Source organism: Sturnira hondurensis, unplaced genomic scaffold (genome assembly GCF_014824575.4).
Source record: "Sturnira hondurensis isolate 20B ecotype Veracruz unplaced genomic scaffold, ASM1482457v3 Scaffold0019910, whole genome shotgun sequence".
In the NCBI taxonomy this organism is placed as follows: Eukaryota; Metazoa; Chordata; class Mammalia; order Chiroptera; family Phyllostomidae; genus Sturnira; species Sturnira hondurensis.
Window position 1 is genome coordinate 1736609 of NW_028092541.1, and position 26284 is coordinate 1762892.

The 26284-nt window shown below is 34.0% G+C and overlaps 1 protein-coding gene across 5 annotated transcripts in view; it reads right to left on the reverse strand.

Annotated features, from left to right (window-relative positions):
- Positions 1–26284, reverse strand: part of LRRIQ1 (leucine rich repeats and IQ motif containing 1) — a 230067-nt gene that overhangs the window by 3250 nt on the left and 200533 nt on the right. For 4 of the 5 annotated variants that reach the window (XM_037028441.1, XM_037028438.1, XM_037028437.1 and 1 more), the window contains exon 26: positions 19471–19591. In XM_037028441.1, the coding sequence (XP_036884336.1) occupies positions 19471–19591 (121 nt within the window). Of the gene's footprint in view, positions 1–18571; positions 19592–26284 lie in introns of those variants that run through there. The other variant, XM_037028442.1, reaches the window with a different exon arrangement.

Sequence of the window (26284 nt, forward strand, 5' to 3'; positions counted from 1 at the left end):
TTAGAAAAGGGTGTGCTAGGCATAGAAAGCTAATGCCTATGGCACAAGTCTGTAATGGAGTTAGAGACAGAACATAGCTCGGGAGTTTAGAGACCTTCACAGCTGGCATTCCTGGAGGCATTCTCAGCAGAGAGGAACTACTAGAGATGCCAAGTGGAGCTGGCTTTAATGGGCCGGCCAGATTTAGCCTGCATTAAGCTACTCCCTGTAAGTCAGTCAGTAGTCCTTTGTAACTGTAAGAACTCTTTCAAGCAACAGGAATATTGCTGGTACATAAAGGCAAGAATTTCCTAATTATAAACTAGTAGCCTACAAAATGTAAGAAAGCATGCTAAAAGCTTATCCACTTTCTGTTTACTAGTTACATATTGGAAATGTATTCTTTCCAAATAACAAAATGGAATGTGTACTTTAGTCTTAAAAAAAAAACAGTAACAGTAAACCCTAATCTTGCACCAGCAGTAAAAATTCTTTGATGAATAAAGTATATCCTGGATAGCAAGTAGTACATATTTTCAAGTACACATTAGTTGGGGAGAATGCCAGGGCTGGAGGGATGGGGGATCAGGGGGGTCTGAGAAGTGAAGAGCTATTGGGATACATTTAGAATTCAGATATATTCGTTTAAAAAATAGACATTAAAAAAGAATAAGTGGATTTTCACAAATGGTTAAAACAAATGTTTCATTCCAACAGAGAAAGCAAAATCAAGCTTGCTGCAAGCGTTATTCAAGGTAATTAAAACAAATGTTTCATTCCAACAGAGAAAGCAAAATCAAGCTTGCTGCAAGCGTTATTCAAGGTAACACATAGAAATAAGTATGCATTTACAAATATAATTAAATAACAGTGTATTACTGATTCATATTTTGATGGAAGAATCTTATTATAAAGATGTATTATTTAATTCCTTTATTCTTAATATAAGCTTTTATAAAAGATGGCCATAACATGTGAGAAGGGTGGCATTTTCTGGACAAAGTATTGGAATATTTGTAGGTAAATTCATATGCTCCTAAAATAATTATTTCAAAAAGAAATAAACTAAATTACATTAAAACAACATTTGTTTTAGATAAAGTCCTGATTCTTAACAGTGTTTCTGCATTCTAAGGGTTTTTTTTTAATTAACTACATAATTACAGTATGACACAAGTTTTTATTCTAACACTGTTCTGTTGTCTTTATTTTGAAGCTGCTAATGAATCTGTGAATCTTTTTGTACTTACCCACAATGGAATCCTCTATTTAAAAGGCAGTTTGTGAGTTTTTAATTGTTTAGTGTAATACCCTCAGCAAATAGTTATTATTTAAAAATCATATTGTGATATTACACATATAGCAATTTTGAAGAATTTTTTAGAGGAATTAAAATGCTATAGAAAACTAGCATTTAAAATTGCATAAAAATATATGTGGATATATTGTGTAAAAACATTATAGATGTGATTAAAAGCTTTTATTTTATTGTTTGGTTATGTGTAAACAATTTGAGCAGTAATCAATGTAGCTTATTCTCTTATTGCATTTAGTGAGATTCTTTTTTTATCATATAAATTCTTGAACCACCAGATATATAGAAAATAAATTGTGAAGTAAACCAACACATCTATAAAAGAACCACATATTGGCATTCATTGCAAAGCTATTACTTTGTGCCATGATTACTCTAGAAATGAAAAAAGAAGCAATTTAATATAGTCAATCTATAATCATTCCAAAATTACTTACCCACATGAAAATACAATAGTGAGAGAATCCTGCCTCAAAAAATTTACATTAGAGCTAGACCTACTGATGTGTTCCTGGAATAAAAAAATTATGGCTAAAGGAACTGTGATAGTTTTTTTCTCTTTCTTGCCATATTGTTATGGATTTTATGTTTCTTTAACAATAGTCTGCTACATATTTGTAGGTAAGCATACCAATCAACAAATTGTCTCTTACATATATGCTGAAAGTGTGTCTTGATAAATATGCTTTATCTTCCAATAAGTCACTTTTTGCCACATAATCTGTGTTCTGCTAAAGATTTGTTCTGGTCCTTTAAATTCATTTTTGTTGTTAAATCCTTGGTTCTTTAACAAATGTCAAGGTCTTTATGTGCTGTGTTTTGATAAGTAATTTAATATTTAAAGTGCTTTGAATGACTGTACTGGTATGTACAAAAAAAACTTTGTTAAACAGGTCAAAATAGAAATTTCATGAAGTATAGTAATACGTCATTGGATTTTCATTGATACACGTAACACTATGTGTATGACTATAGAAATCATTTCAAAGTCCTTCCCATATTGTATTGCTTAAAGGCAGATACAGCATAAGAAAAGCATGGAGAAAAAAATTCAACATTTTAATGAAAGTGACCAGAACAAATTTTTAGCAGCAAAGCGTTTACATCAATTTAAGTGCTATAATTGAGTTACGCTTGGCCCGTTTGAGGTTGAGGTAGGTATTATAGTGTTCAAGTAACAGTTGCTTTTCACAGCCATTGCCATGTCCAACTTTAAGTAATAATGATCATTTACAGTGAACTTCAGGTAGATAGTTTAATGCAGAGGATGAAAACAAAACAAATAACAAACAGATTGTTTTTTATTGTATTCAGATTTCCTCGATGTAGCATGGTGATTTATCTTGTTTTAAAGTTGTTTTCAAGTTTTTTCAGTGAATAAGTTTTATATAAATTATAAAAAGATTAATAAAATATCTCTCCCAATGTCATTGTCCAAATCCTAATTGGATAATGACATTTACAGTTTTTTTTCTTACCCAATATTTAAGAAACATATAAGTAAGAAAAATTAGGTTTGATACATTTGAGAGTCACAGAAATGTCCACAGTATTTGTTTTTGTTGCTCAAAATCACAATTACTAGGATTCCCTTAAAAACGAGCATGTGTGACATATTAATTAGCTTTATCCAGGTGCATTTCTTTTGGAAAATAATTCCTAATGATGAAAGCTAATACATGTTATACATAGTGGCAAATATTATTTTGGTAGATGTTGTACATAGTTTTACTCTTTTACTTCGTGTACTTTGATTTTTATAACAGCTACCATTCATATTTGATCTGCGGTTTTTGAGGCCTCCTTATAATATGCACTGTTTTCCCAGCTTTTATTACGCTTAACACACTACTATGTTTATTTCTTCTTAACGGTACTTTTTGGCTGTGTTCACACAAGGGTGACTAGAATGTGGTACTAAAAATACTCTCTTGATTCTAAAAATTCTGTGGTTCTTATACTAATATAGCTCAACTCTGCTTTCTTTTTTTCTAAAGAAACATTTTTATAGATTGATTTAGAGTTGTAGAATCTAAATAGATGTTGTGATTTTTTTCATAATTAAATTTGCCTTCTCCCACATGGGCCTTAAGTAAACGAAAACTGTTTCATTGGTAACTATTTTATATAACTCTGGTTATTACAATTTGTTGATTTCCCACTAACTAGTAGATAGTTGCAGAGCACAGTTCTTCCTGATCCACTGGGGTGCCTGAAACCACACATAGGACTGAACACCATATATACAATGTTTTCCCCATACATACATATATTTCCACTTAAAGGAAGCACTACTTTATGGCCTCTCTTCGGCACATCCCAATCGCCAGCATCACTGTTCTAGCACTGTGGGGTCATTATTAAGTCAAATAAAGATTAGTTGAACACCAGCTCTGTGATCCCACCATAGTTGACCAAGACGGCCACTAAGTGATGAATGGAGAGGCAGCATGGATAAGCGAGTCACAGAGATGCTTTATGTCCTGGGCAGGACAGAGCAAGACAGAGTGTGATTTCATTATGCTACTCAAAATGGTGTGCAATTTAAGACTTATGAATTGTTTATTTCTGAAATGTTTCATTTAATATTTTCAAATTGTGATTGACCACAGTAACTGAAATTGGAAGGTAAAACAACAGATAATGGGAAACTACTGTAATTAAACTTGTAAATTGATTAGGAAATTAATGCTGTAACTCAATAAGAAGTTAAGAATGAAACTTAACACTCTGTAAGCTACCTAGGAATCCATTTTCTACTGAACACAGTTGGTTCTAAAGGTCCTACCTACATCCCTTTAATCTTGTCAGCTCAGAGAAGGTCTATTCCTAACTTCTCCAATTATTTTTTAAAGTTTTTTTTCTTCAGAACTCTGTTCAATTTCATTATATTTACAACTATGTATCCATGTGTATTTACAATGAAAGAATAATGGCATAAATAATGCTATCACCCTTCATATGGATAGTCCTTTGAAACAACCCGGTTCTCATATAATAATACAATTTTTTATTTAAATTATTTTATTGTTGTTCAATTTTATTGTTGTATTTTCTCCCCACCCCTTCCCCAATCCCCTCCAAATCCACCTCCCTCCCTTGCTTCCTCCCTCCCCCTTGGTTTTGTCCGTGTGTTCTTTATGGTAGTTCCTAAAAGCCCTTCTCCCCACTGTCTCCTCCCCCCTTCCCTCTGGCTATTGTTAGATTGCTTTTAATTTAAATGACTCTGGTTATATTTTGTTTGCTTTTTTCTTTTTTTGATTATGTTCCAGTTAAAAGTGAGGTCATATGGTATTTGTCCCTCACCACCTGGCTTATTTCACTTAGCATAATGCTCTCCAGTTTCATCCATGCTGCTGCAAAGGGTATAAGCTCCTTCTTTCTCTCTGCTGCATAAAGTTCCATTGTGTAAATGTACCATAGTTTTTTGATCCACTCATTTGCTGATGGGCACTTAGGTTGCTTCCAGCACTTGGCTATTGTAAATTGTGCTGCTATGAACATCGGGGTACATAGGTTCTTTTGGATTGGTGTTTCAGGGTAAAACCACAATGAGATACCACCTCACACCAGTCAGAATGGCCAACATATACAAATCAACAAAAAGTATTGGAGAGGATGTGGAGAAAAGAGAATCCTGGTGCACTGTTGTTGGGAATGCAGACTGGTGCAGCCACTATGGAAAACAGTATGGGATTTCTTCAGAAAACTAAAAATAGAACTGCCTTTTGACCCAGCAATTCCACTGCTGGGATTATACTATAACACTAAATTTTAATTTCTAATAATCTTTTCTTACCCCATTTTTACCATGTCAATTTTGCCAGGGTAAATGGTTCAGCAAAAACATGTATTCTAAATAAATTCCCAAGTGTTTATTATCACTGTGCAGTTCTTTTTAAATTTAAATATTTAAAACTAAAATTAGATTTTTAAGATCACTTGGAGTCTTTGAAAACTTTAATTAAAAATCTTCCTTTTACATGTACCAGAAACACATGGACAAAGCCAAAGGGAGTAGGTTCGAGGGTGGGAAGGGGGCTGGGTGGGGTGGGGGTGAAAATGGAGACAAATGTACTTGAACAACTATAAAAAAAATCTTCCTTTTATTTATACATTTATTCAACATGTATTTGTTTAGTGCCTACCGCACAGCAGGCATTGTTCTATTCTGCCTTTCAATAGAGCTTTCTTGTCAATTTTCTTCCATGTGCCAAAGAATATTAATAACTATTGTGTTGTAGTTGCTTTCCATTTGATGCTATTCTCACTAATTCCATCTTTACAGTCCTCATATGGAACTTATATAAAAAATGCTTATTTTCACATTCCCAGATAGTGAAAACTTGTAGATAGGTTTCCCAGAAAGTACTTATTTTCACATTCCCAGATAGTGAAAACTTGTGGATAGGTTTCCCAAAAACTTTTCATGGAAACTTTCATTATGCCTTTTCATGCTTATTAGTTCTTAGCAGGGAGACATTTGGCAACAATAAACATGACTAGCCTGAGGAGTTATTATATTATTGCACTTCAATTTCATTCACTTGACAAATGCATTTCACATTTGACCATACCTATTTATTTTCATACCATGTTAGCTAGTATAAGAAATTGGTCAGAAAGCAACAATAAACCCCCCAAAAGTCAAACAGTTTATATAAGAAAGAAAATAATCATGAAGAAGAAGCTTGGAAACTAAAATATTGCATTTAGAAACATGATGCTTTAATCTATTATCAATAGAGCATACATGGAGTATGTCCTCAAAATGTTCAAATGTGTTTTTTAACAAATAATAAGTGTAGCTGACATTGGTACAACTAGTTCTCTCACACAAATACAGTTGAAATTTGTCTTTCTCTAGATAATGTCAAGTGCTGGTGAAACTAGCTATTGTTTCTGTAAACATTATTCTGTGGTTACTAATAACTGCTATACTTAACTGTGTCAGGCATCATTGTTGACTGTTGCATCAAACTGGTTTAGATCTTTGAAATAGGCAGTATCAGTCTGTTAAAAGGCATGGATCAACAGTGGGTGCCTAGTCGGTAACAGACTTTTAATATTTTTCTATTAGGTGATTCTACCATCCGTGCTTTTGCTCTTATAGCAATTAATTTTGCCTACCCAGTTATTGTTGCAGGAATATTTTGAGGGTTGAAGTGTAATGTTAATATGTTTATTTAATTGTCAAACTGTGGGGCAAAGATCTAATAATCCTGCATATTTAAAACTCCTCCTTTCCCACCTTCAAAAAAAAGATCAAAATTAATGGTTTAAACAATAATGAAAAGAGTCTTTGAGTTTTAAAATCTACCTTATTAAAGATCAACTCTTGCTGATAAAAATTTAGAAAAATAAATTATTTGAGATATAGCTCTACTTCTTTATGACATGTTACTAAATGGAACTATATCAAACTAAAAAATTTTTGCACAACACTGTATGGGAGAATGTATTCTCCAATGATATATCTGATAAGGGGTTAAGCTGAGAAATTTAAAAGAGCTTACACAACTCAACACCAAAAAAAAAGAGAACCAATCTAGTTAACAATGTACAAAGGGCCTGAATAGACACTTTTCCAAAGAGGGCATACAGATGGCCTATAGACATATGAAAAGATGCTCAAAGCCCACTAATCATCAGAGAGATGCAAATTAAACCACAAGGAGATATCTCACACGTGTCAGAATGGCTATCATCAATAAATCAACAAACGAGCATTGATGAGAATAGAGAATAAAGGGAATCACCCTGTGCTATCAGTTAGAATGCAGATTGGTGTAGCCACTGTGGAAAACAGTATGGAGCTTCTTCAAAAATAAAAATGGAACTTCCTTATGACCCAGTGATTCCACTTCTAGGAATATATCCAAAGAAACATGAAATACTTATTAGAAAGAATATGTGCACACTTATGTCCATTGCAGTGTTATTTACAATAACGAAAATGTGAAAACAGCCCAAGTGGCCATCAGTAGATGAGAGGATAAAAAATCGGTGGTACATTTACACAATGGAATAGTATTAGGCCATAAAAAGAAGGAAGTCTTACCTTTTACAATAGTGTGGATGGACCTGGAGAGTATTGTGCTACATGAAATAAGCCAGTTAGAGAAAGACAAGTACCATATGATTTAATTCATAAGTGGAATATAATTAAAACAAAATAAATAAACTAAAAAAAAAGAAACAGACTCATAAATACAGAAAACAGCCTGACAGCTGTCAAAAGAGAGGGAGACTTGGGGACCTGGGTGAAAAAGGTGAAGGGATTAACGAAGAAAAAAGAAGAAAAGAAAAAAGCTCATAGATACAACAGTATGGTGATTACCAGAAGGGGATGGGCTAAGGTAGAAGAGGGTAAAGGGGGATAAATGGTGATTTAGGGAGATTTGACTTTGGGTGGTAAATACACAATACAATATGCAGGCGATGTATTATGAAATTGTATACCAGAAACCTATATACTTTTATTAATTAATGTCACCCCAATAAATTTAATTAGAAAAATAAAAAGCATATATATATATAATGTAAGAAAAATTAAAAACGAAAGCAAAAAGAAAAAACAAAGCCAGATTTTATAATATATAAAACAAAAATGTTTAACTTGGCCAAAATTATTTATAAAATCTTACCCATACCTTATTTTTATCTGGGAAAAAGTATGTAACATTTAGAGTGGAACTGACATTTGAATCTTTTATTTTTTTTAAATAATGTATTTATTTATTTTTAGAGAGAAGGGAAAGGAAAGAGAAAGAGAGGGAGAGAAGCATCAATGTGTGGTTGCCTCTCATATGCCCCCACCTGGGGACCTGGCCTGCAACCCAGGCATGTGCCCTGACTGGGGATCAAACCAGCGACCATTTGGTTGGCAGCCCATTCTTGGTCCACCAAGCTACACCAGCCAGGGCTGAATCTTTTAAATGGGAAATCTGATAGTCAATTTTTACTTCTACAGTAACATTTTGCAGCAGTTGGTATAAATAGTAGTATCACAAAATTATTTTATGAGAGAGTTTTGTAGGCAGAGCACTCATTTATATGTATGCCAGTTGATCAGAGTACGCCAGTAGTTGAAGTTTAGCATGCAGTATTGGTGTGGGTGGGGGGAGGGCAGGGGAGAGCAACAGGGAAAAATGTGAGACAACTGTAACCGAACAATAAAAATTTTTGTAAATAAAAAAAGTTTAGCATCCACATTTTTAACACATTATTTTTAACTCTCAAATCTTTTAAAAGAGTATTATGTGCTATTGCCAATATTTTCTCATCATCCATTTCTTCTTCAATTCTCTGTCAATAACAATTTACTCTTAATTTTCCTGAAAATTCACATCGAAGGAGCAGTAGGAGTTTAAGAGTCCACTATGTCCCAATCCCTGCTTCAGCTTTTCGTATCCACCATTTTTTAAATCCTCATTACATGTCTGCAAGACACATTTCACCCTCGGTTTAAAAATGGGAGGGGGCATGGGGGGTGGGATGGGATGGGTGTAGTAGACAGAAAACTGTACCTGAAAAATAATTTAAAAAAATTGTTTATCAAAAAATGGGGAAACTGAGGCCGTGCAGTTCAATTATTTTCCCACAGATGATAACAAGGTAGTTGAAATTTGACTTTACATGACTCAGGTTTATTATAAACAAGACAGCATCTTGTTTAATATTCAAAAATAAAATATACCTCTAATATAATACTACCACCGTAAAGAAAATCAATAGGCAACAAAGGTGAGATGCATTTCTGTTTCTGCAGGCTTTGGAATGGCAATAACTGTTCATTACCTGCAAATAAGGTTGATGAAACTAAAAATGAATAAAATGTATCAATACTAGCCTCAATTTCTACAAGCAAGTAAACACATTAAAAGATATTTCTACATCTATATGCATATCTATATCTACTTATATTTATGACATATGCTAGGATTTCCTAACCCCTAACATAATTCTTAAAATTTAAGAGTTATTTTATCAAAAGTTTTTTTCAGTCCTGGCTGGTGTAGCTCAGTGGATTGAGCGCGGGCCTGTGAACCAGAGTATCACGGTTCGATCCCCAGTCAGGGCACATGCCTGGGTTGCAGGCCAGTTCCCAGCAGGGGATGCAGGAGAGGCAACCATACATTGATACTTCTTCCCCTCTCTCCTTCCCTTCCCCTCTAAAGATAAATAAATAAAAAATCTTTAAAAAAAAGACTTGAAAAAAACACTATGATCTTTTTTTAAAAAAAGTTGTTTTCAGACTTTCTTATCTTTTGCTTATGCCAGTATCTGCTTATACTTCAATGTCTTTGTAAAGTAGGTATTACCACAATTTCTGAAGCTATTCAAAGAATACTTTCATATTTGGGTGATTTTGGCTATATTACATGAACACATACTTCAATAAAATGACATTACTGAATAGTGTCTCCTTTAAATTTTGCAAAAATAGACACAAAATCCTAGAGACTACATGTTTTTTTAAAGATAGTATATGATGAAAAAATATCAGAAATAGATAATTTCTAGATTATTAAAGGCCTAGTACAAGTAAAACCCATACGCTAGTTGATAGCATACAACTGAAACAAAATTCAATCTACTATTTTCATATATAGTTTTAACCTATACTGAAAAATATGCAAGAAGGAACCAGGTGAAATACAACTTGTACTCACCTTTGATCACTCTGTGACAGAACATTAAATTACATGTAAAATGTTTCTAACCATTCAGTGATGAAATCACTGGTTTATAAATATAAGTTGTGGAATATAAAGGATCCACAAGAAGTAGCAGAACCGCCATAATGGTCAAAATGCTGGAGACCTTGGGGCCTTGAGAAAGGGAAATTTCAGAGGAAATGCAGGTTAGTAGTGGAGAGGCAGAGGCTTAGAGAGCAGCAAGATGAGAAAACGGGGAGGTAAATTACATAAATCACAGTACAGCTATTGTTGTGTTGGCTGTTGTCATTGTTTAATTTAACAATGTAAGGGGAAAAGGTCAGTGCCCCTGCCTAAGATAGTCAGGCATTTCATGTTTTAAAAATTCCTATAGCACACCAGTGCAAAATTTCTGAGCTAAAGGTAATTTCCAAGTGCTACCCTATGAAATGACAACTAGGTTCTCAATAGGAAATTGCTTTATTCAAAAAAAAAAACATATCGGGGGACATTTAAATGTCTAAGTATTTATAGTAGAATATTCTGAAGCCAAATTATCTCAGTAGGCATGTTGATCTTCAAAATCACTTCTAACATTGTAAAATTCAATTTAATTTTATAAAATAGTTGTCATTTCTCATAGATGGTAGAATTTTCTGATCTTCCATCAGAAAACATTTAAAGAAAAGATTTCCCTCCCTCAGCTCAGTTAACTGAGCTTAGCTAATTAGAGACAATTTAAACCATGTATAAAATCAGGGTCACTTAGAAGTATTTTCGATGGAAAAAAATTTCACTTGCAAACATACTACTACAACACACCAGAAATAATAGCTTCTGTTGCTTTGTAATTGGGAAAATGGCATGTACAATGTTTTATTGTTCTAGTTGCATAATATGGATATTTAAAGCTGTAGGAACTCTTGGAACTCCTTTATGTTTATTTTTTTCCATATGAACACAAAATATATATTTACATGGAACTCATTTCTACCACAATATTTTCTAAATGGACAAACCAAATCTAAAATATCCCATCTAAAACCACAAAAAGGTAACTGTGAGAAAGGAGGTTTAAATTTATTTTATTTTTTTTAATCCTCATCCGAGAATATGCTTATTGATTTTAGAAAGTGGGGGAGGAAGGAAGACAAAAAGGGAGAGAAACCTTGACATGAGGGAAACATCAGCTGGTTGTCCCTGTGATGCCCTGAACCAGAAACCCAGGCACGTGCCCTGATGGGGGAATGGAACCCACAACCTTTTGGTTCACAGGATGACGTGCCGACCGACTGAGCCACACCAGCCAGGCAGAGGTGGGGTTTAAATTTAAATGTGGCCTATTCTAAATTTCTTTCCACTGTACCAGGCTGCCTTTTACCTATTAAATTTCTAAAGAAGTTGTAAATGACTTAACCATGATCACAAACAAGCTGGTGAGAAGCCAAACCAGGACTAGAAATTCTTTCCTCAGCTTCTTACCACAATATTCTTACCCGTATCACACTGTCTCTCAGTGTTTAACATGAGATGTCATATTAATGATCTCTTATTTCTGAATTCAACATTATAATTTATTGAGGGTTCACTATACTTTATAAATTAATTCCCAGATAATTATTTCCTTAGTCAATAACGTGGTTTTATAGGCTGGAAGTAGCATATAAAACAGAAGAGAAAAAGAATAGTGGAATAACATTTTCTTAATAATTTGAGGTCTTCTTATGCTTTTCTTTAATTTTTCTCAATTGTGAATATCTTTTGCATTTTTTCTCACTCAAACATATTTTCTACTTTAAGAGCCATGAGTAAAATAATACTAGGCCTTCATTTGGTACAAGCTGTGAATCTCTTCCAAAGACAAGAATGGGGAGTCCAATTTACTGTTATAAAGATGTTTTTCACACACATACCTATAATTCATACACATATATAAAGGGTGTTTGGAGAGCAGTCAATTAGTGTGTGCACATACACCACCTTTCAACTTACTGCCTCATAGCAATAATAGCAAGCATAGCAACCTGCTTCATAATACTTTAAAGTGAGAAAAATGCTAAACTTTCTCAGTAGAGGGTGCTGAAGGGATGCTGCCAGAAGAGCACTTGGAATTTCTGGCACAGGTGGGGTTGGCCTTGGCCTTGTGGGTGTGAGGACTCTGTTGCAGCTCCAGAATGCAATCTATCTGCAGTCACACAGCCTGGACCTAGCGGAACTTATGTGCTATCTTCTCCACAGGGAAACCAAAGCCTGCCACACCTTCTGGGTCTATCAGGGTCCAGTCTTTTGAAAAAAATTCATTTTATTATTATTATATTACATTTGTCCCAACTTTGCCCATGTTGCCCTCATCTGCCCAGTCCATCCCAACTCCCACACTCAGTCCCCACGCTGCTGTCCTTGCCCATGCATCACTCATACATGTGCTTTGACTAGGTCTGCTCTGAAGTCCTGCCTATGCAACTGATTCATGATCACCTGCTCCCCGTTCTGCGTTGCAGAGAATTGCTTTACTGTTTGCCCAGTAACTATAACTTAGCTTTGGTCTGGCCAAACAGGGAACTTCTCTGCTGTCCTATGAGGTCTGAACTTCTTCCAAGTGTGTCCTTTCTTGGGTTCTCTTACTCAGCAACTAGGGTACCACAGAGTTTCTTTATATATTTAAGCTGTTCCTTTAGTGAAACAAATAACATTTAAACTTTTCCTGTACAAATCCTTGCATTATAGCTATCGTCTGATTGGACCCAGATTGCCACGGCATGTATTTATGTAGATTATAAACCCCATAAAGGCTAATGTTGCTCGGCACTCTCTCCCTTGTGTAATGCAGTGGTCCTTCAGGGAGTACTCCACAAATATTTCTGAATGAACAAATGACAGAATTGGCTTCGTGTAGGCTGAATTCATGGGAACTTGTAGCCCATGACTGGGTCAATTGAAAGACTCACCTGGAAGAAAACCCTTACCATTTGGATAGATTGTATTCCTTCATAACAATACCAGGATTTTGGATGGGTCATGTACTCTTAGAAGTTTTGGCAGACACTATTGAATGTCTACCAAACAGTCAATCTCCTACCCCTCTCCTTCTCCTACCCTATCCAAGCTTGAAACTGTAAGATACTCCTTTCCTAGCTCTTATTCAACTAAAGGATGGCCATACTTGTTCATTCATTCACTACTTAGTTTATTAAATGTACATCAAAGGGACTACCATATTCCAGGTAGTTGTTCTATGTACCTAGGATACTTCATTAAATTCCCTGCCCTCCGGAAACATGCATGCTAGAAGGGAAAAAGAGAATAAACAGTAAACAAAAATCTAATTGTAGCCAAAGAATATAAAAATATATCTGTTTAGCATTTGAATTCATAATAGTGTTATTTATAATATATTACAAATTTTCTTTAAAAAAGAAAATTACTGTAGCCCTTTATTAACCCAAGTCTCATACATATTATTTGGAGAGAAGGCCATGGCATGTTAATGGAAATACTTTCCCTCATTGTGGAGAAGACAATATCCACTGAAAAATGAGATGACATGAACATGTGATACAGGAGAAAAGCAACAATGGCTGATACGTTCATTTATTCTCTTAATATATGTAACTTCTTTGTGCTAAGCACACACAGTTTATTTTAGTACTTTTATTTTATTTAAGTAAATAAAATTTATAAAGTGTCTTTTTGCTCCATTGTTACCTTGAGATAGATTAAAACAAAAACACTTATGGTGCAGAAGAGTTGGATGGGAAGCAATGGATCCCTTTACATGAGGAATCATAATACCCAGACTTCAGTCTCAACTCCACAGCTTTCTGCCTCCTTAACTCTGAGCAATTTATATTTATCAAATTAAAATCTAAATCCCCCTATTCCAAAGTAAATCTCAGGAAACAGGTGGCAAGAAACACCCTTCTGAGCTTTCACTTTCCATTTTTCTTCCACTCCCCCATTTTTATTAAGACTTTATTTTTTGAGCAGTTTCAGGTTTTTAGCAAACCTGCGGGAAAAGTAGAGATTCCCCACACACCCTCTCCCCTACACATGCACAGCCTCCCTCATTATCTACACCTTCCACCAGAGAGGTACTTTGTTAAAACTGATGAACCTAAACTGAGTAAACATAATCACCCAAAGTTCATAGTTTACATTGCAGTTCACTCTTGGTGTTGTACATTCTCTGGGTTTGGAAAAATATATAATGAATGACATGTATTCATCAAGAGTATTTTTTTTAGCTTCGGTTGGCTTTCTTTTCAAAAAATATTTTTTATTTATTTTTACAGAGAAGTGAAGGGAAGGAGAAAGAGAGGGAGAGAAACATTAATGTGTGGTTGCCTCTTGTGCACCTCCTACTGGGGACCTGGCCTGAGACCCAGGCATGTGCCCTGACTGGGGATCTAACCAGTGACTCTTTGCTTTGTAGTCCAGTGCTCAATCAACTAAGCCACAACAGCCAGGGTGGCTTTCTTTTTTTATTGTTGTTCGAGTACAGTTGTCTCCATTTTCCTCCCACCACTCTCCCCTCCCCTCCTCTCCCCTCCCCTTTCACTCTCAGTCCTACTCCCTTTTGGCTTTGTCCATGGTTCCTTTACACATGTTCCTTGACAACCCTTCCCCTTCTTACCCCCATTATCCCCCCTAAAAAGCCTCTGGGCTTGCCTCTATTCATGTCCCCTTCCCCTGCCCTCTAACAACCACCGATATGTTTACTGTTTCCATAGTTTTGCTTTTTAAGAATGTCACATAGTTGGAATCCTACTAGTAGCCTGCTTAGATTGGCTTATTTCACCCAGTGATACTCATTTAAATTTCCTCCATCTTTTACAGCTCAGTAGCTCATTTCTTTTTTTTATTTTTTTTTAAAAAGATTTTATCTATTTATTTATTTATTTATTTATCTTTAGAGGGGAAGGAGAGGGAGAGAAACATCAATGTATGGTTGCCTTTCATGCATCCCCTGCTGGCAGTTGGCCTGCAGGGAACCAGCCTGCAACCCAGGCATGTGCCCTGACTGGGAATCGAACCGCGATCCTCTTGTTCGCAGGCCCGAGCTCATCAGTAGCTCATTTCTTTTTAGCACTAAATAACAGTCCATTATCTGGATGTACTACAGACTGTTTAGCCATTAACCTACTGAAGGATATCTTGGTGGCTTCCAAATTTTGGTAGTTATGAATAAATCTGCTATAATATTCACATGTAAGCTTTTGTGTGGGGCCTGCTTTCAGCTCCTTTGAGTAAATACCAAGAAGCATGAATACTAGACCATAGGGTAAGAGTATGTTTAGTTTGTATGAAACCACCAAACTCTCTTCTAAAGTAGCTGTAACATTTTGCATTTTCACCAGCAATAAATGAGGGTTCCTATTGCTCCACATCCTTGCCAACATTTGATATTGTCAGTATTCTAAATTTTGGTCATTTTAATAGATGTGAAGTGGTATTTTGTTTTAATTTGAATTTTCTTTTATAGTAAGTATTGAAGTTGGGCATGCCTCTCAATCTTTGTACTTTAATGGCCTGGATGGTGCTATATATATTATAGGTATATAATTGCTTGCTATTATGATGTATGGTTTATATAATGCCACAGAAATATATATCAACATTTAAATATCAAGTTTACTCAGTGGGAGATGATAAATGTATATTACACACACACACACACACACACTGAAGCTATGGCAAATTCTGTATCTGTACATGTATGTGCATATATACATGTGGACATGCATGAATATATGCTGATAATTCTTGATTTGAAAATCTAGAGTTATGTTAATTAATGTGGTTTTTTTCAAGATTTTATTTATTTATTTTTAGAGAGGGGGAAAGGAAGGAGAAAGAGAAGGAGAGAAACACCAATGTGTAGTTGCCTCTTGCACAACCCCCACTGGGGACCTGACCTACAACCCAGGCATGCATCCTGACTGGGAATTGAACTGGTGACCCTTTGGTTTACAGGCCAGTGCTCAATCCACTGAGCCACACCAGACAGGGAAATAGAGGTTTAAGTTGCTGCTTTACCTTGTTAAAATTTTTGTGCCAAAACAAATTAAATTAAGTCTTTCCACCTTATTTGCATTAGCTATCAAAGAAAAATAATCATTATAAATAAGAAAAGATAATTAAAAGAAATTTGTAAAGCTATAGATTGCTATAGCAATACAATTATTATTGTTGTAATATATCTGTCATTTTAAGTATTAAATGAGAAAATTAATAGAAAAAACAAAGCCATTGAAGGAAATCAAATACTTTCTCTAAATGAGATAATCTCTTGGTATATTCATTTTATAAGTGGTATTTTAAAAATAAGAATGTGACCTTTTCATTTCTCTGTAAAGCATAAGATATATTAGAAAGCTAGGTACAAAAAGACTGACTTGGTTTCTTGTAGGGGAACAGTAAGACATAAAAGGAAAAGGGCAGAAATCTTAGGAAATTCACACACACACAAAAAGACAATATGTATTGCTTGAGGTGGCTGGCATGCTGCAAATATACTGGTTATGATATTATTTGACACAAAGAAAAGAAAGACAATTCTATCTTCTAGTTGTTTAAATTGTGCAACAGGGCACAAAACAAACAACAGTAACAGACAATATAAACAACAAGTTCTATTTTTAAAGCTCTTACTATATGCTGGGGCAATACATCACATGCTTTACATACATTTTTACTTCTTAAGAATTTTTTCTTCACTAGAACTTTATAGGATAGACATTATTATTCCCATTTTTCAAACAATAAACTCATTCTTAGAGGTTAAATAATGATTTACAGGAACAAGTATAAAGGACACATAGACAAAAACTAACGGGGTGGAAATGGGAGGGAGGTGGGGAGCACTGGCAGGGGGCGGGGATGGGAGTAAAAGACAGAAAACTGTACTCGAACAATAATTAAATTAAAAAAACTATGTTAGTAGGAAAAAATAAATAAAATGTAGTCACACACAAAAAATAATTTACCCAAAGTTACACAACTTACCTTTAATAGTGGTACTGGGGTTTTAAACCTGAGCTTATATTATTTTAAAGAATACCTGTTACAAATATTATAGCAACATTAAAAGTGAAATATCTAGAAAAGTTCAAAGGCTTAAAGAGTTTTATAGCTGCAGCCTATAAACCACTCTCTAGAATTGGATTGCTAAGCTAAAAGAAATACTTTAGCTTTAATAAGGTGAAAAGTTTTTGAGCAAGAGACATGGAAGGCCTAGGAAGCAAGGCAAGAGCTGTCAAAATACCAAAGTTGTAAGTGGTTGGCCCAGGGCCACGGAGGCCTGGGACCCAGTGGCTTTGAGGTTAAAAGATTTCCATAAAAAATAGGCTACATCAGGTTTTTAGTCAAGCGACTATTAAGAGTAGGTTTCTTATAAACTGAGCCATGTGCCTACAACCTGGAGACTTCAATATCTGACCTCAGTTGATTGTTCTTCTACAGCTATGTGCAGGTGCAATTATAAAGAACATCTTTATTAAGCAATTGTGTGCCAGCCAGGTATTGTTCTAAACTCTCTACCTTTATCCTAAAGACAATCTTACAAAGTAGGTACTTCCATTATCATTCCCATTTTAAGGATAAGGAAATTAAATCATGATTCAATGTGAGACAAATTAATGTCTGAGCCTATATTCTTTACCATTATATTATGCTGATGGTATAATTAACTAGTAACTATAATAATAACTAGTAACTATAATAATAACTAATAACTAACTATATAATAACTGGGTAGGCAGGATTCTGTTATCTACTAAAAACTAGCTCTCTAAAGCAGTTTCTTTAAATTATCACTTAGTAAATTGACTTAGAGATCAATAGTGTTTGTAATGTGACTTATTGACAACTAATTGGAATTTCAGTGAGAGTAGCCTTATTTCAATTTTTTTAGAAAGTGTGTTTGAAAGGAACTATATATAACAATCTTGTATACTCTACAATATGTAATTCCATATCACATAAGTGAAAGATTAAGCATGTGTATTTCAGGACAGTTGCTGATTTACTGAGGTTTTTATGTTTTAACATTCAGACGATACATTATTAACAGAAACTTTGATATTCTGTAAAAACATAAGGTATTTTTTTGCTTTTGTTTTATTTGGTCTGTTTCTTTTTACTGCTGCTGCCCCCAAAGTGATATCACATGAGTCTGCAATATTCAGTGCTTAAAATAGATATGTATTATTCATCACTATGTGTGGCACAGATGGACTCCTTCTGAAATGTAATATCTATATTTACAATTGATGTAATACATTTTACTAATACTATAAAAATAAAAAATCCATATCAGGTGAATAAACCTAAAATACTTTTTAACCATGTTGACTAGAGCAACTTTTTAGTGTCCAAATTCTATAGTCAGGTAAGAAAATTCAAGCACTCTAAGAACTTTAAAGCCTGATAAATATTTTTTAATTAGACATATAAAAATTATCTCAAAAGCAAATGAACATTTGTCAGAGTGAACTTACATACATCAGTGCATTTAAATGACTGGAATCTACTTAGGAAGTACTTGTATGAGGAATGAAAATCTAGGAAGCATTTTGAAGTTTTCACTTATCCAAAGAATACCATCTGGATCACTGACTTTTTTACATTTAATGAAATACTGACTTTGTATGTATATAAGTATAATATCAATAAGAAATACATCTTTTTCAAGAATAACAATACTTATAATGAAGTATAACTTAAAGTACTGATACCTGAGATTCAGTATACTTTGGGGAAATATAAACAAATATAATATCAAATAAAACATCTTTTATGCTAATATACCACCATGTGTTAATAAACATTGTGAAATCTTTAGTGTTTGCACCCTAAGTGAAGAGTTTGAAAAAGTAGGCTAAATTACCCCCAAATACCATAAGATATAAATATTTTTAAAGTGTTCACATTATTCGGAGTTAACTGCTGTGCAATTCTCATGGAAACCGTGATAAAGGTAATAGATGTGTGTGACAGATTTACAAATGAAAAAAGCCATCATTAATAAATATAAACCATCATCTGTTTAATGGAAATAGTTTTTAAAGCATGGTTTTGATGGTACATTATCTGAAATCTGTTATTTTTTAAAAGATTCCTTTAAAAATTAACTTTATCTAAACATCTATTAAATCAATGACAGAAGTTCAAAATACGCTACTTTGATATATAAATCCAACTTTTTACAATTAGCCTAAAAAATTCTTTTAGAAGTAAATGATCAAAGAATTCAATATGATCCATCAGGGGGTGGAGAGTAGACCACTGAGGCACAGAATACAATTAAAATAGCTGTGCTGTTAATTTTAGATATAATTTAATTTCATTTATATCAAAAGAAGACATTTAAGGAAAGAAAATATTCAAATACACATTTTTGGGCAGTTCTGGTTGCTGGCATTCTACCCCCTATATGTAAAAGAATTCTTGTTGGCATTAGGTTCCGTCAATTCATTTGTGATTTCTAAATTAATTCTGAAGGAAACCACAACTTACTTGAAGATCCTGCTGAGTGTCTGTGTGCCTGACTTTTTTTCTCTCTCTTCACAGACAAAGCATTTCCACTGGTCATGGAAAAAAGGTCTAAATCCGTGTCTTCTCTGCTTACAAGTCTTGCCTGGGAGCAATGGGAGAGAATGTATACAATCATGAAACAAAATATGGCATTTTCTGAATGCAGCTCACATTACCCCAAATAAACAAACAGGCTCTGTCAAACAACCTCCCTCAAAACGACACCACAACCCTGTACTGCCGCCTCGGCAGCACGATGCACTATGTCAAAGCATTTTTCGCAAATAAGAGCCGATCTTAAAATTGAGGTTTGCTATTTGAGTCTGTACAACAAAAGAAAACATTTTAGTACAGTAATTTTGATGAAGATCAATCTTAAAGGCAACTGATGAAACTTTACACAGTTTAACATCACTTTTTTACTAAGAATATTATTTAATTAATTGAATGTTAGAAATGTCATATTGGATTATTTTCTGCAATATTTATATTTCACACTTATTAAGTATTAGTTTTCTCAGTAAAATTCCCTGAAGTGTCTTTCATCTCATGGTTGTATACTATAAAGTCAGAAAAGACCTCTACCTTCTTATTACAATAATTATTAATATAAAATGCTATACATTAACTCTAAGTTGGAGGTAATAGTAAATATATAGAAATTTCAAAATTTAGTAAGGACATAAGAATGAGATAATCTATTTAATTATCTAGATATAATTTCAATATCTAGTAAGGACATAAGAATTAGATAATCTGTTTAATCTCAAGTTACCATCTGAACATTTATTGCTATTTTAGATGGAACCTAAAAGTGAAAGAAAAATAAAAAGCATATATATAAAGCAAAAAGAATAGCTTCTTGCCTATAAAATATTGTTTTATAGAAAGTCTAATATCATTAGGTAAAGATATTAGGATTCAGCCATGAAGTTGGGGGAAATGCAGGATGGAAAGCCAAACAGCTTCAAAGTAGCTGGGGTTTAACCCAAACCACAGGATGTTTGAAATGCTGTGAGAAAGCATTGTCTTTAATGTTTGATATGAGAAAAAATTAAATAAAGCCATAAAATCATCACTGTGGTTAAAAAGCTGTCCCTATGTGATGAGCTAGAAAAACTCCTGAAACTAGCATCTAAAGATCATCCTCTTTCAAATTTAGATGTTTGTCTTTCTCCTTTATATCATTTCCCACTTCTCCCCTTACACACATGAATTTCTCATTGTTAAGCAAGGAATTTTGCTGTTGCTGAACTCAGAAAGAAACCATTCTATAATGTCAATCACTTTTTCTTGTACCTGGCTAAGTGATACAATTGCATTGTCAAAAAACTTCAGTAGAAAAGTGTTTAAAATGAAATAAGGAACAACTGGCTTCCAATTTACACATTAGTATAAGAGGTGTTAAACATTCTTTCTGAATTTTATTTCCACTAGCACAATAGAGTGTGTGTCTAATATTCCCATTAGAATAGCTTCATCAATATTAAGATTAAAAAAGAAAGAGTCAAGAATAAGAGGGAAATACCAGAGCAATACCATAGTTTTGGTGAGACCAGTTACAAAACAAGGAAAAAGATGCTAAATACATAGGGGACTTGCCTGTTGGCTAAAGAGGCTTTAAGCCTCTAAATCTAAGCCTCAAGATTTTAAAACCAGGATTTATTGCTTCAATTTGATTATATAAATTAAATATGCGCACGTGGAGAGTAGAAATCCATTCCCCTCAATTAAGACAATATCTACATGTCAAGAAAATATTTGTGAATACATGCCTTCCAAAAATCTCTTTATCATCTAAACCATTTATACACACAGGAGTGCTTCTACTAAGATAGAAAACAATGTCGGTTACTAATTAAGTCAGATGATAACAGAGATACAAATTTAAAAGTGAGATGTTTTCAAAATAGTGCCCCCTAGCAGCTTAAGTGCACACCTAGAAATTTTATCAAGAATCCTTCAGTGCATCTGACACAGACTCATATGCATTAATATTCAGACTCTGTTTTTGAAAACGTTGGTTTTCAAATTGAACATCATTCTTCCCACTACTGTTTAGAAGTAAAAAAGCAGAGATAAGATGCATCTCTTCTTCTATGGCAGGCAAAATGGATATACTTAAAAACTGAATATAACTGCTTGTGCTTTTAAAACTTATTCTATAAAAATGTGTATTTAATTCTGAAATGCTGTAATATTAAACATTTTATGTGGCTACAATACAGTTTTAAGTTAATGTCAGATCATAATTTTCTATGTGCAATTCAGTAAAATATTTACTAAATAGTAATTTTGCAAAAATTTTTTTGGGGTTTTATTTTCTGAACAGGTTACACTTGTAGCCCCATCTACAAGGCTTGTGACACATTTTCTCTATATTTTCACAATAAAATGAGGAGTATACATTTTGGAACATGACTTTTAAGTACCTGGATTATGAATCCCCTCCAACCTAGGAAACTTAGTTAAAAATAGAGAATCTCTGTTCTGCCTGGTGTGGCTCAGTGGATTTAACACTGCCCTGAGAACCAAAGGGTCGCTGGTTTGATTCCCAGGCAGGGAACATGCCTGGGTTGTGGGCCAGGTCCCCAGTAGGGAGCCTGTGAGAGGCAACCACACATTGATGTTTCTCTCCCTCCCTTTCTCCCTCCTTCCTCCCCTCTCTCAAAACAAATAAATAAATAAATAAATAAAATCTTAAAAAAAACAGAGAATCTCTTATAAAAAAACAAGAAGTTCCTCTTTCTTCACATTTTAAAAACGCTCTCCATTTTATTAAATATTTAATTCTAAAATTTTGGTTTTTTAGAAGTTAAGACATATTAAACAACATATATAAAAATAAATACCTATTTCATTACTATCCAGAAAAAGAGAGATAAAACATTTTAAAGTTTACTTATAAGCTGTCTTGCAGTATTTCTATATATAATTATTCAAAAATTATAATGATTCTAGACATATGAATGATTTAAAATATTTTTTTATCTTTGGTTGCAGAAAGCTGAAGCATGCACCTCCTATCATTTATCATTCCATAAATCCTTGTTCTTATATAAGGCAGAGGCCTTTTATATAACATTTGAGGGCATGGAGGACACTTTAAATGTTTTATAAAGCTATAATTTACATGCAATGAAATGTACAAATCTTAGGCATGAATTTCAATCACATAAAAATTTATTTTTTAAGTAAGTTAAAATTCCCATAGAAATGGCAAAAACTGCTACTGAGAATTCCCTATATACCCTCCACCCAGCATGCCCCCATAGAAATATATCCAAAGTGTGATAATTAAATCCAAGAAATTAATATTAAGTGCAATACCATTACTAAACCACACATCTTTTTGACTTCATCAATTTTCATATGTAAAAACTCTTTTGGTTTGTCTCTACATCTATGACATGTTATTGCATGCATAAATTTATATAACTACACTGGGATGAAGGTACAGGACTCTTCCATCTTCTCAAAGAAACCCCCTGTAGTCATATCCTCTCCCCAACCTAATCACTGGTAACCACGAATATGTTCTCCATCACTATAGTTATATATTTTTGAGGATGTTATTTATGTAGCCTTTTGAGATTGCTTTTTTTTTACTCAGCATAATGCTCTTTAGATCCATCAGTCTTTGTATGTATCAAGAGTTTTTTCTTAGTTGTTGCTTTTTATTAATTTCTATTGTACAGCATCTTTCTAGAAGTTATCCAGGCATGTAATATGAAAAACAGAGACATTTACTGAAGAAGATACAAGACACAAGAAATACTGTACATAGGACAATGACACCTCAGTTCTTTCAAAGTAGGCACCTTGGGACCTCATACAGTTCTCTGTATTGACATCAGCTGCCCTATTGTATTTTCCTGAATCTCATTGATGGTCTGAAATCACCCTTTCAGAGGTGATTTTACTTTTGGGAAAAAGCCAGAAGTCATAGGGCACCAAATCTGGGTCATAGGGGAGCTGAGTTACGTGGGTGATTTGATATTTCATCAAAAATCTCTGTATGAGATGTAATGCATGAGTGGGCACATTGTTGTGAAGAGTCTGCCAATAATTGTGGCCTTCTGAATCACCTGAATAGTTTCTGTGGAGGAATGTCCAAGCTTAATGCAAAATTAGATGCAGATTTGTTGCTCTACTCAGTCATTTTGAGAGCAATGGCCACACAGTATACATGCTGACTCAGCCCCAAATGACTAGTACAGTGAAGTCATCATTGTTCACACATGCACATTCCAGTCCACTCTCCTTGGCTGCCAGGTGACATTGATGTGGTGCAAACTATTTCATTATATTAACAGTCGTTGGACTTTTTCTAGACAGACCTCATATATCCGTTGTTTGTGTGTACCACCATTTGGCTGTACTTTCATTCACTGAATAAGATTTGGGTTGTTTCCACTGTTTGGCTATTAGACATAAAACTGCTATGAACATTTACATATAGGTTTTTAGTTAAACATAAGTTCATTTTTCTAAGAAAACTGCTCAAGAGAAGAATTGTTGAGTCATAAGTTAAGTGTATGTTAACCCTAGTAAGACATTGGCAAGTTTGCCCAGTGGTTATACCACTCAGTAGCAATGTGGGAGAGATCCAACTGCTCCACATATTCATCAGTGCTTGGTATTGCCAGGGGTTTATTTTAACCACTATAATACCTGTATTGTGGTACAATAGGTGGCTTTCACAATTTCCCTAGTGATTAATGATGTTTAAAATCTTTTCATGTAGTATTTCTATTTGAATATTCTCTTTGGTGAAGCTAAATCTTTTTGCTCATTTTTTAAAGTTTTCAAATGTACTTTATTTCTTCAATCATGCCATACGTTAATGGATACACATTGTTTTCTTTTGTTGTTGTTGACATTACTAGAGGTGTCCCCCATTCCCTCCCTTTTCCCATATCTACTTCATTTCACTTGTTTATTGCAGATAACTGTGGTGACAATTAATTTTATTGATATCCCAGCTGGGCCACAGGGTGCGCAGATGTCTTTGGTGGAACATTATTTCTGAGTTTGTCTGTGAAGGTGTTTCCGGATAGTAGCATGTGAATCAGCAGACACCAGATTGGCCTTCCCAATGTGGATAGTAACACCTAACCCACTGAGGACTACATAGAAAAAAAAAAGGCAGAAAGGGGTAGAGTTCATTCTCTCTGCTTGACCAAAGTTGCTGGTTACACAGGTCTTACGACTGGAATGTGCACCATTGGTTCTTTTGGTTCCTGGGCCCTTGGACAGAGACTAGAACTATACCATGAGGTTCTCTTAGATCTCTAGCTTGCAAAAGCAGATCATGGGACTTAGTCTTCATAGTCCAATGAGCCAATTATTTTTAATAAATAATAGGTGGATAGATTATTTCTCTGGTTGGTGTATAAATAGACTAAAGAGCTGATGACATAAGTTCCATTCTGAATCCAAGAGTCTTGAAATTGGATAGTGTAAGTCTCGTTCTTTTTCAAGATTGTATTGGCTATTCTAAGGTGCCGTATACATATATACACATGTAAAGAGAAAATTATATATATAATACATATCTATGTAATACATATCTATATCTATCTATCTACAGAGAAACAGAGAGAGAGAGAGAGAGAGAGAGATACAGATCCTATTGGTTCTATTTCTCTAGTGAACCTTGACTAACATAATTATCAAATAGTTCCTTTGTGCCTCCTTCCAGTGATTCATCTTTGGAAGGAACTACTACTGTACTACTGTTCTGATTTTTTCACCATTGGAAAGCTTGTTCTTTTCCTGATCTTTATGTATTTTTCTGTATCTGCTTCTTTCATTCACTGTATGGTTTTTGATACTCACCCATGTTGCTATGTGTATCCAGAATTACTTCCTTTTCATTTCTGAGTAGGTATGTCATTGTAAGAATATACCACAGTTTATCCATTCTTCTGTTGATAAACATTTAGGCTGTTTGCATTTTATGGCCTTTAGCAATACAGCTGCTATGTGATTTTTCCAACAGGTCTTTATGTGAGCATTTGTTTTCATTTCTCTTGGATAAATGTCCAGAAGTACAATTAATGAATCATAGGATAGAAGCATGCATAATTTTATATACAACTGCCTATTTTTCAAAATGGTCTTATCATTTTTCACTATACCTGTGTGAGAATTCTAGTTGTTTCATATCTTGGCCCACATTCCTGTTTTCTAGCTTTTAAATTTTAACCATTCTAGTATGATGCAGTAGTCTTTCATGGCTATTTTATTTATTTTGTTAATTATTTTATTGTATTTTTTCCATTATCATGTATCCCCTGGAGACAGTATGCTAAAAGAAATATGCCAGTCATTGCTGTTTTAATTTAAATTAATATGCTTATTAACCATTCAAGTATCTTCTTTTGTGAAGTTTTAAATTATTTTTTATTTTTTAATGACTTTGGGCGTTTGTCTTTATATTATTTATTTTATTTTATTTTATTAATTTTAGAAATTTAAAAAAACATATTATGGATACAAGTCCTTTGTTAGATGCATTACATGTTGGGGAGGGATTCCTTGTACTCAGAGGATTTGGGGTGAGAGGGAGGAGAAGAGAAGCAGAAGAGGGAGCGAGACAATGTGAGTTTTTCCTCCAGGATGTGGTTTGACTTTTTATTTCTTTTCATTTTCTGAGTGAGCCTTTCTAAGTGCAAATACTTTTAAATTTCATGAAGTACAACTTATATTTTTATTTTTTTAGTTATGATTTTGTCTTCTACCTGAAAACTCTTTGCTAACAGCAGGTTTATGAAAATATATTATTATGCTT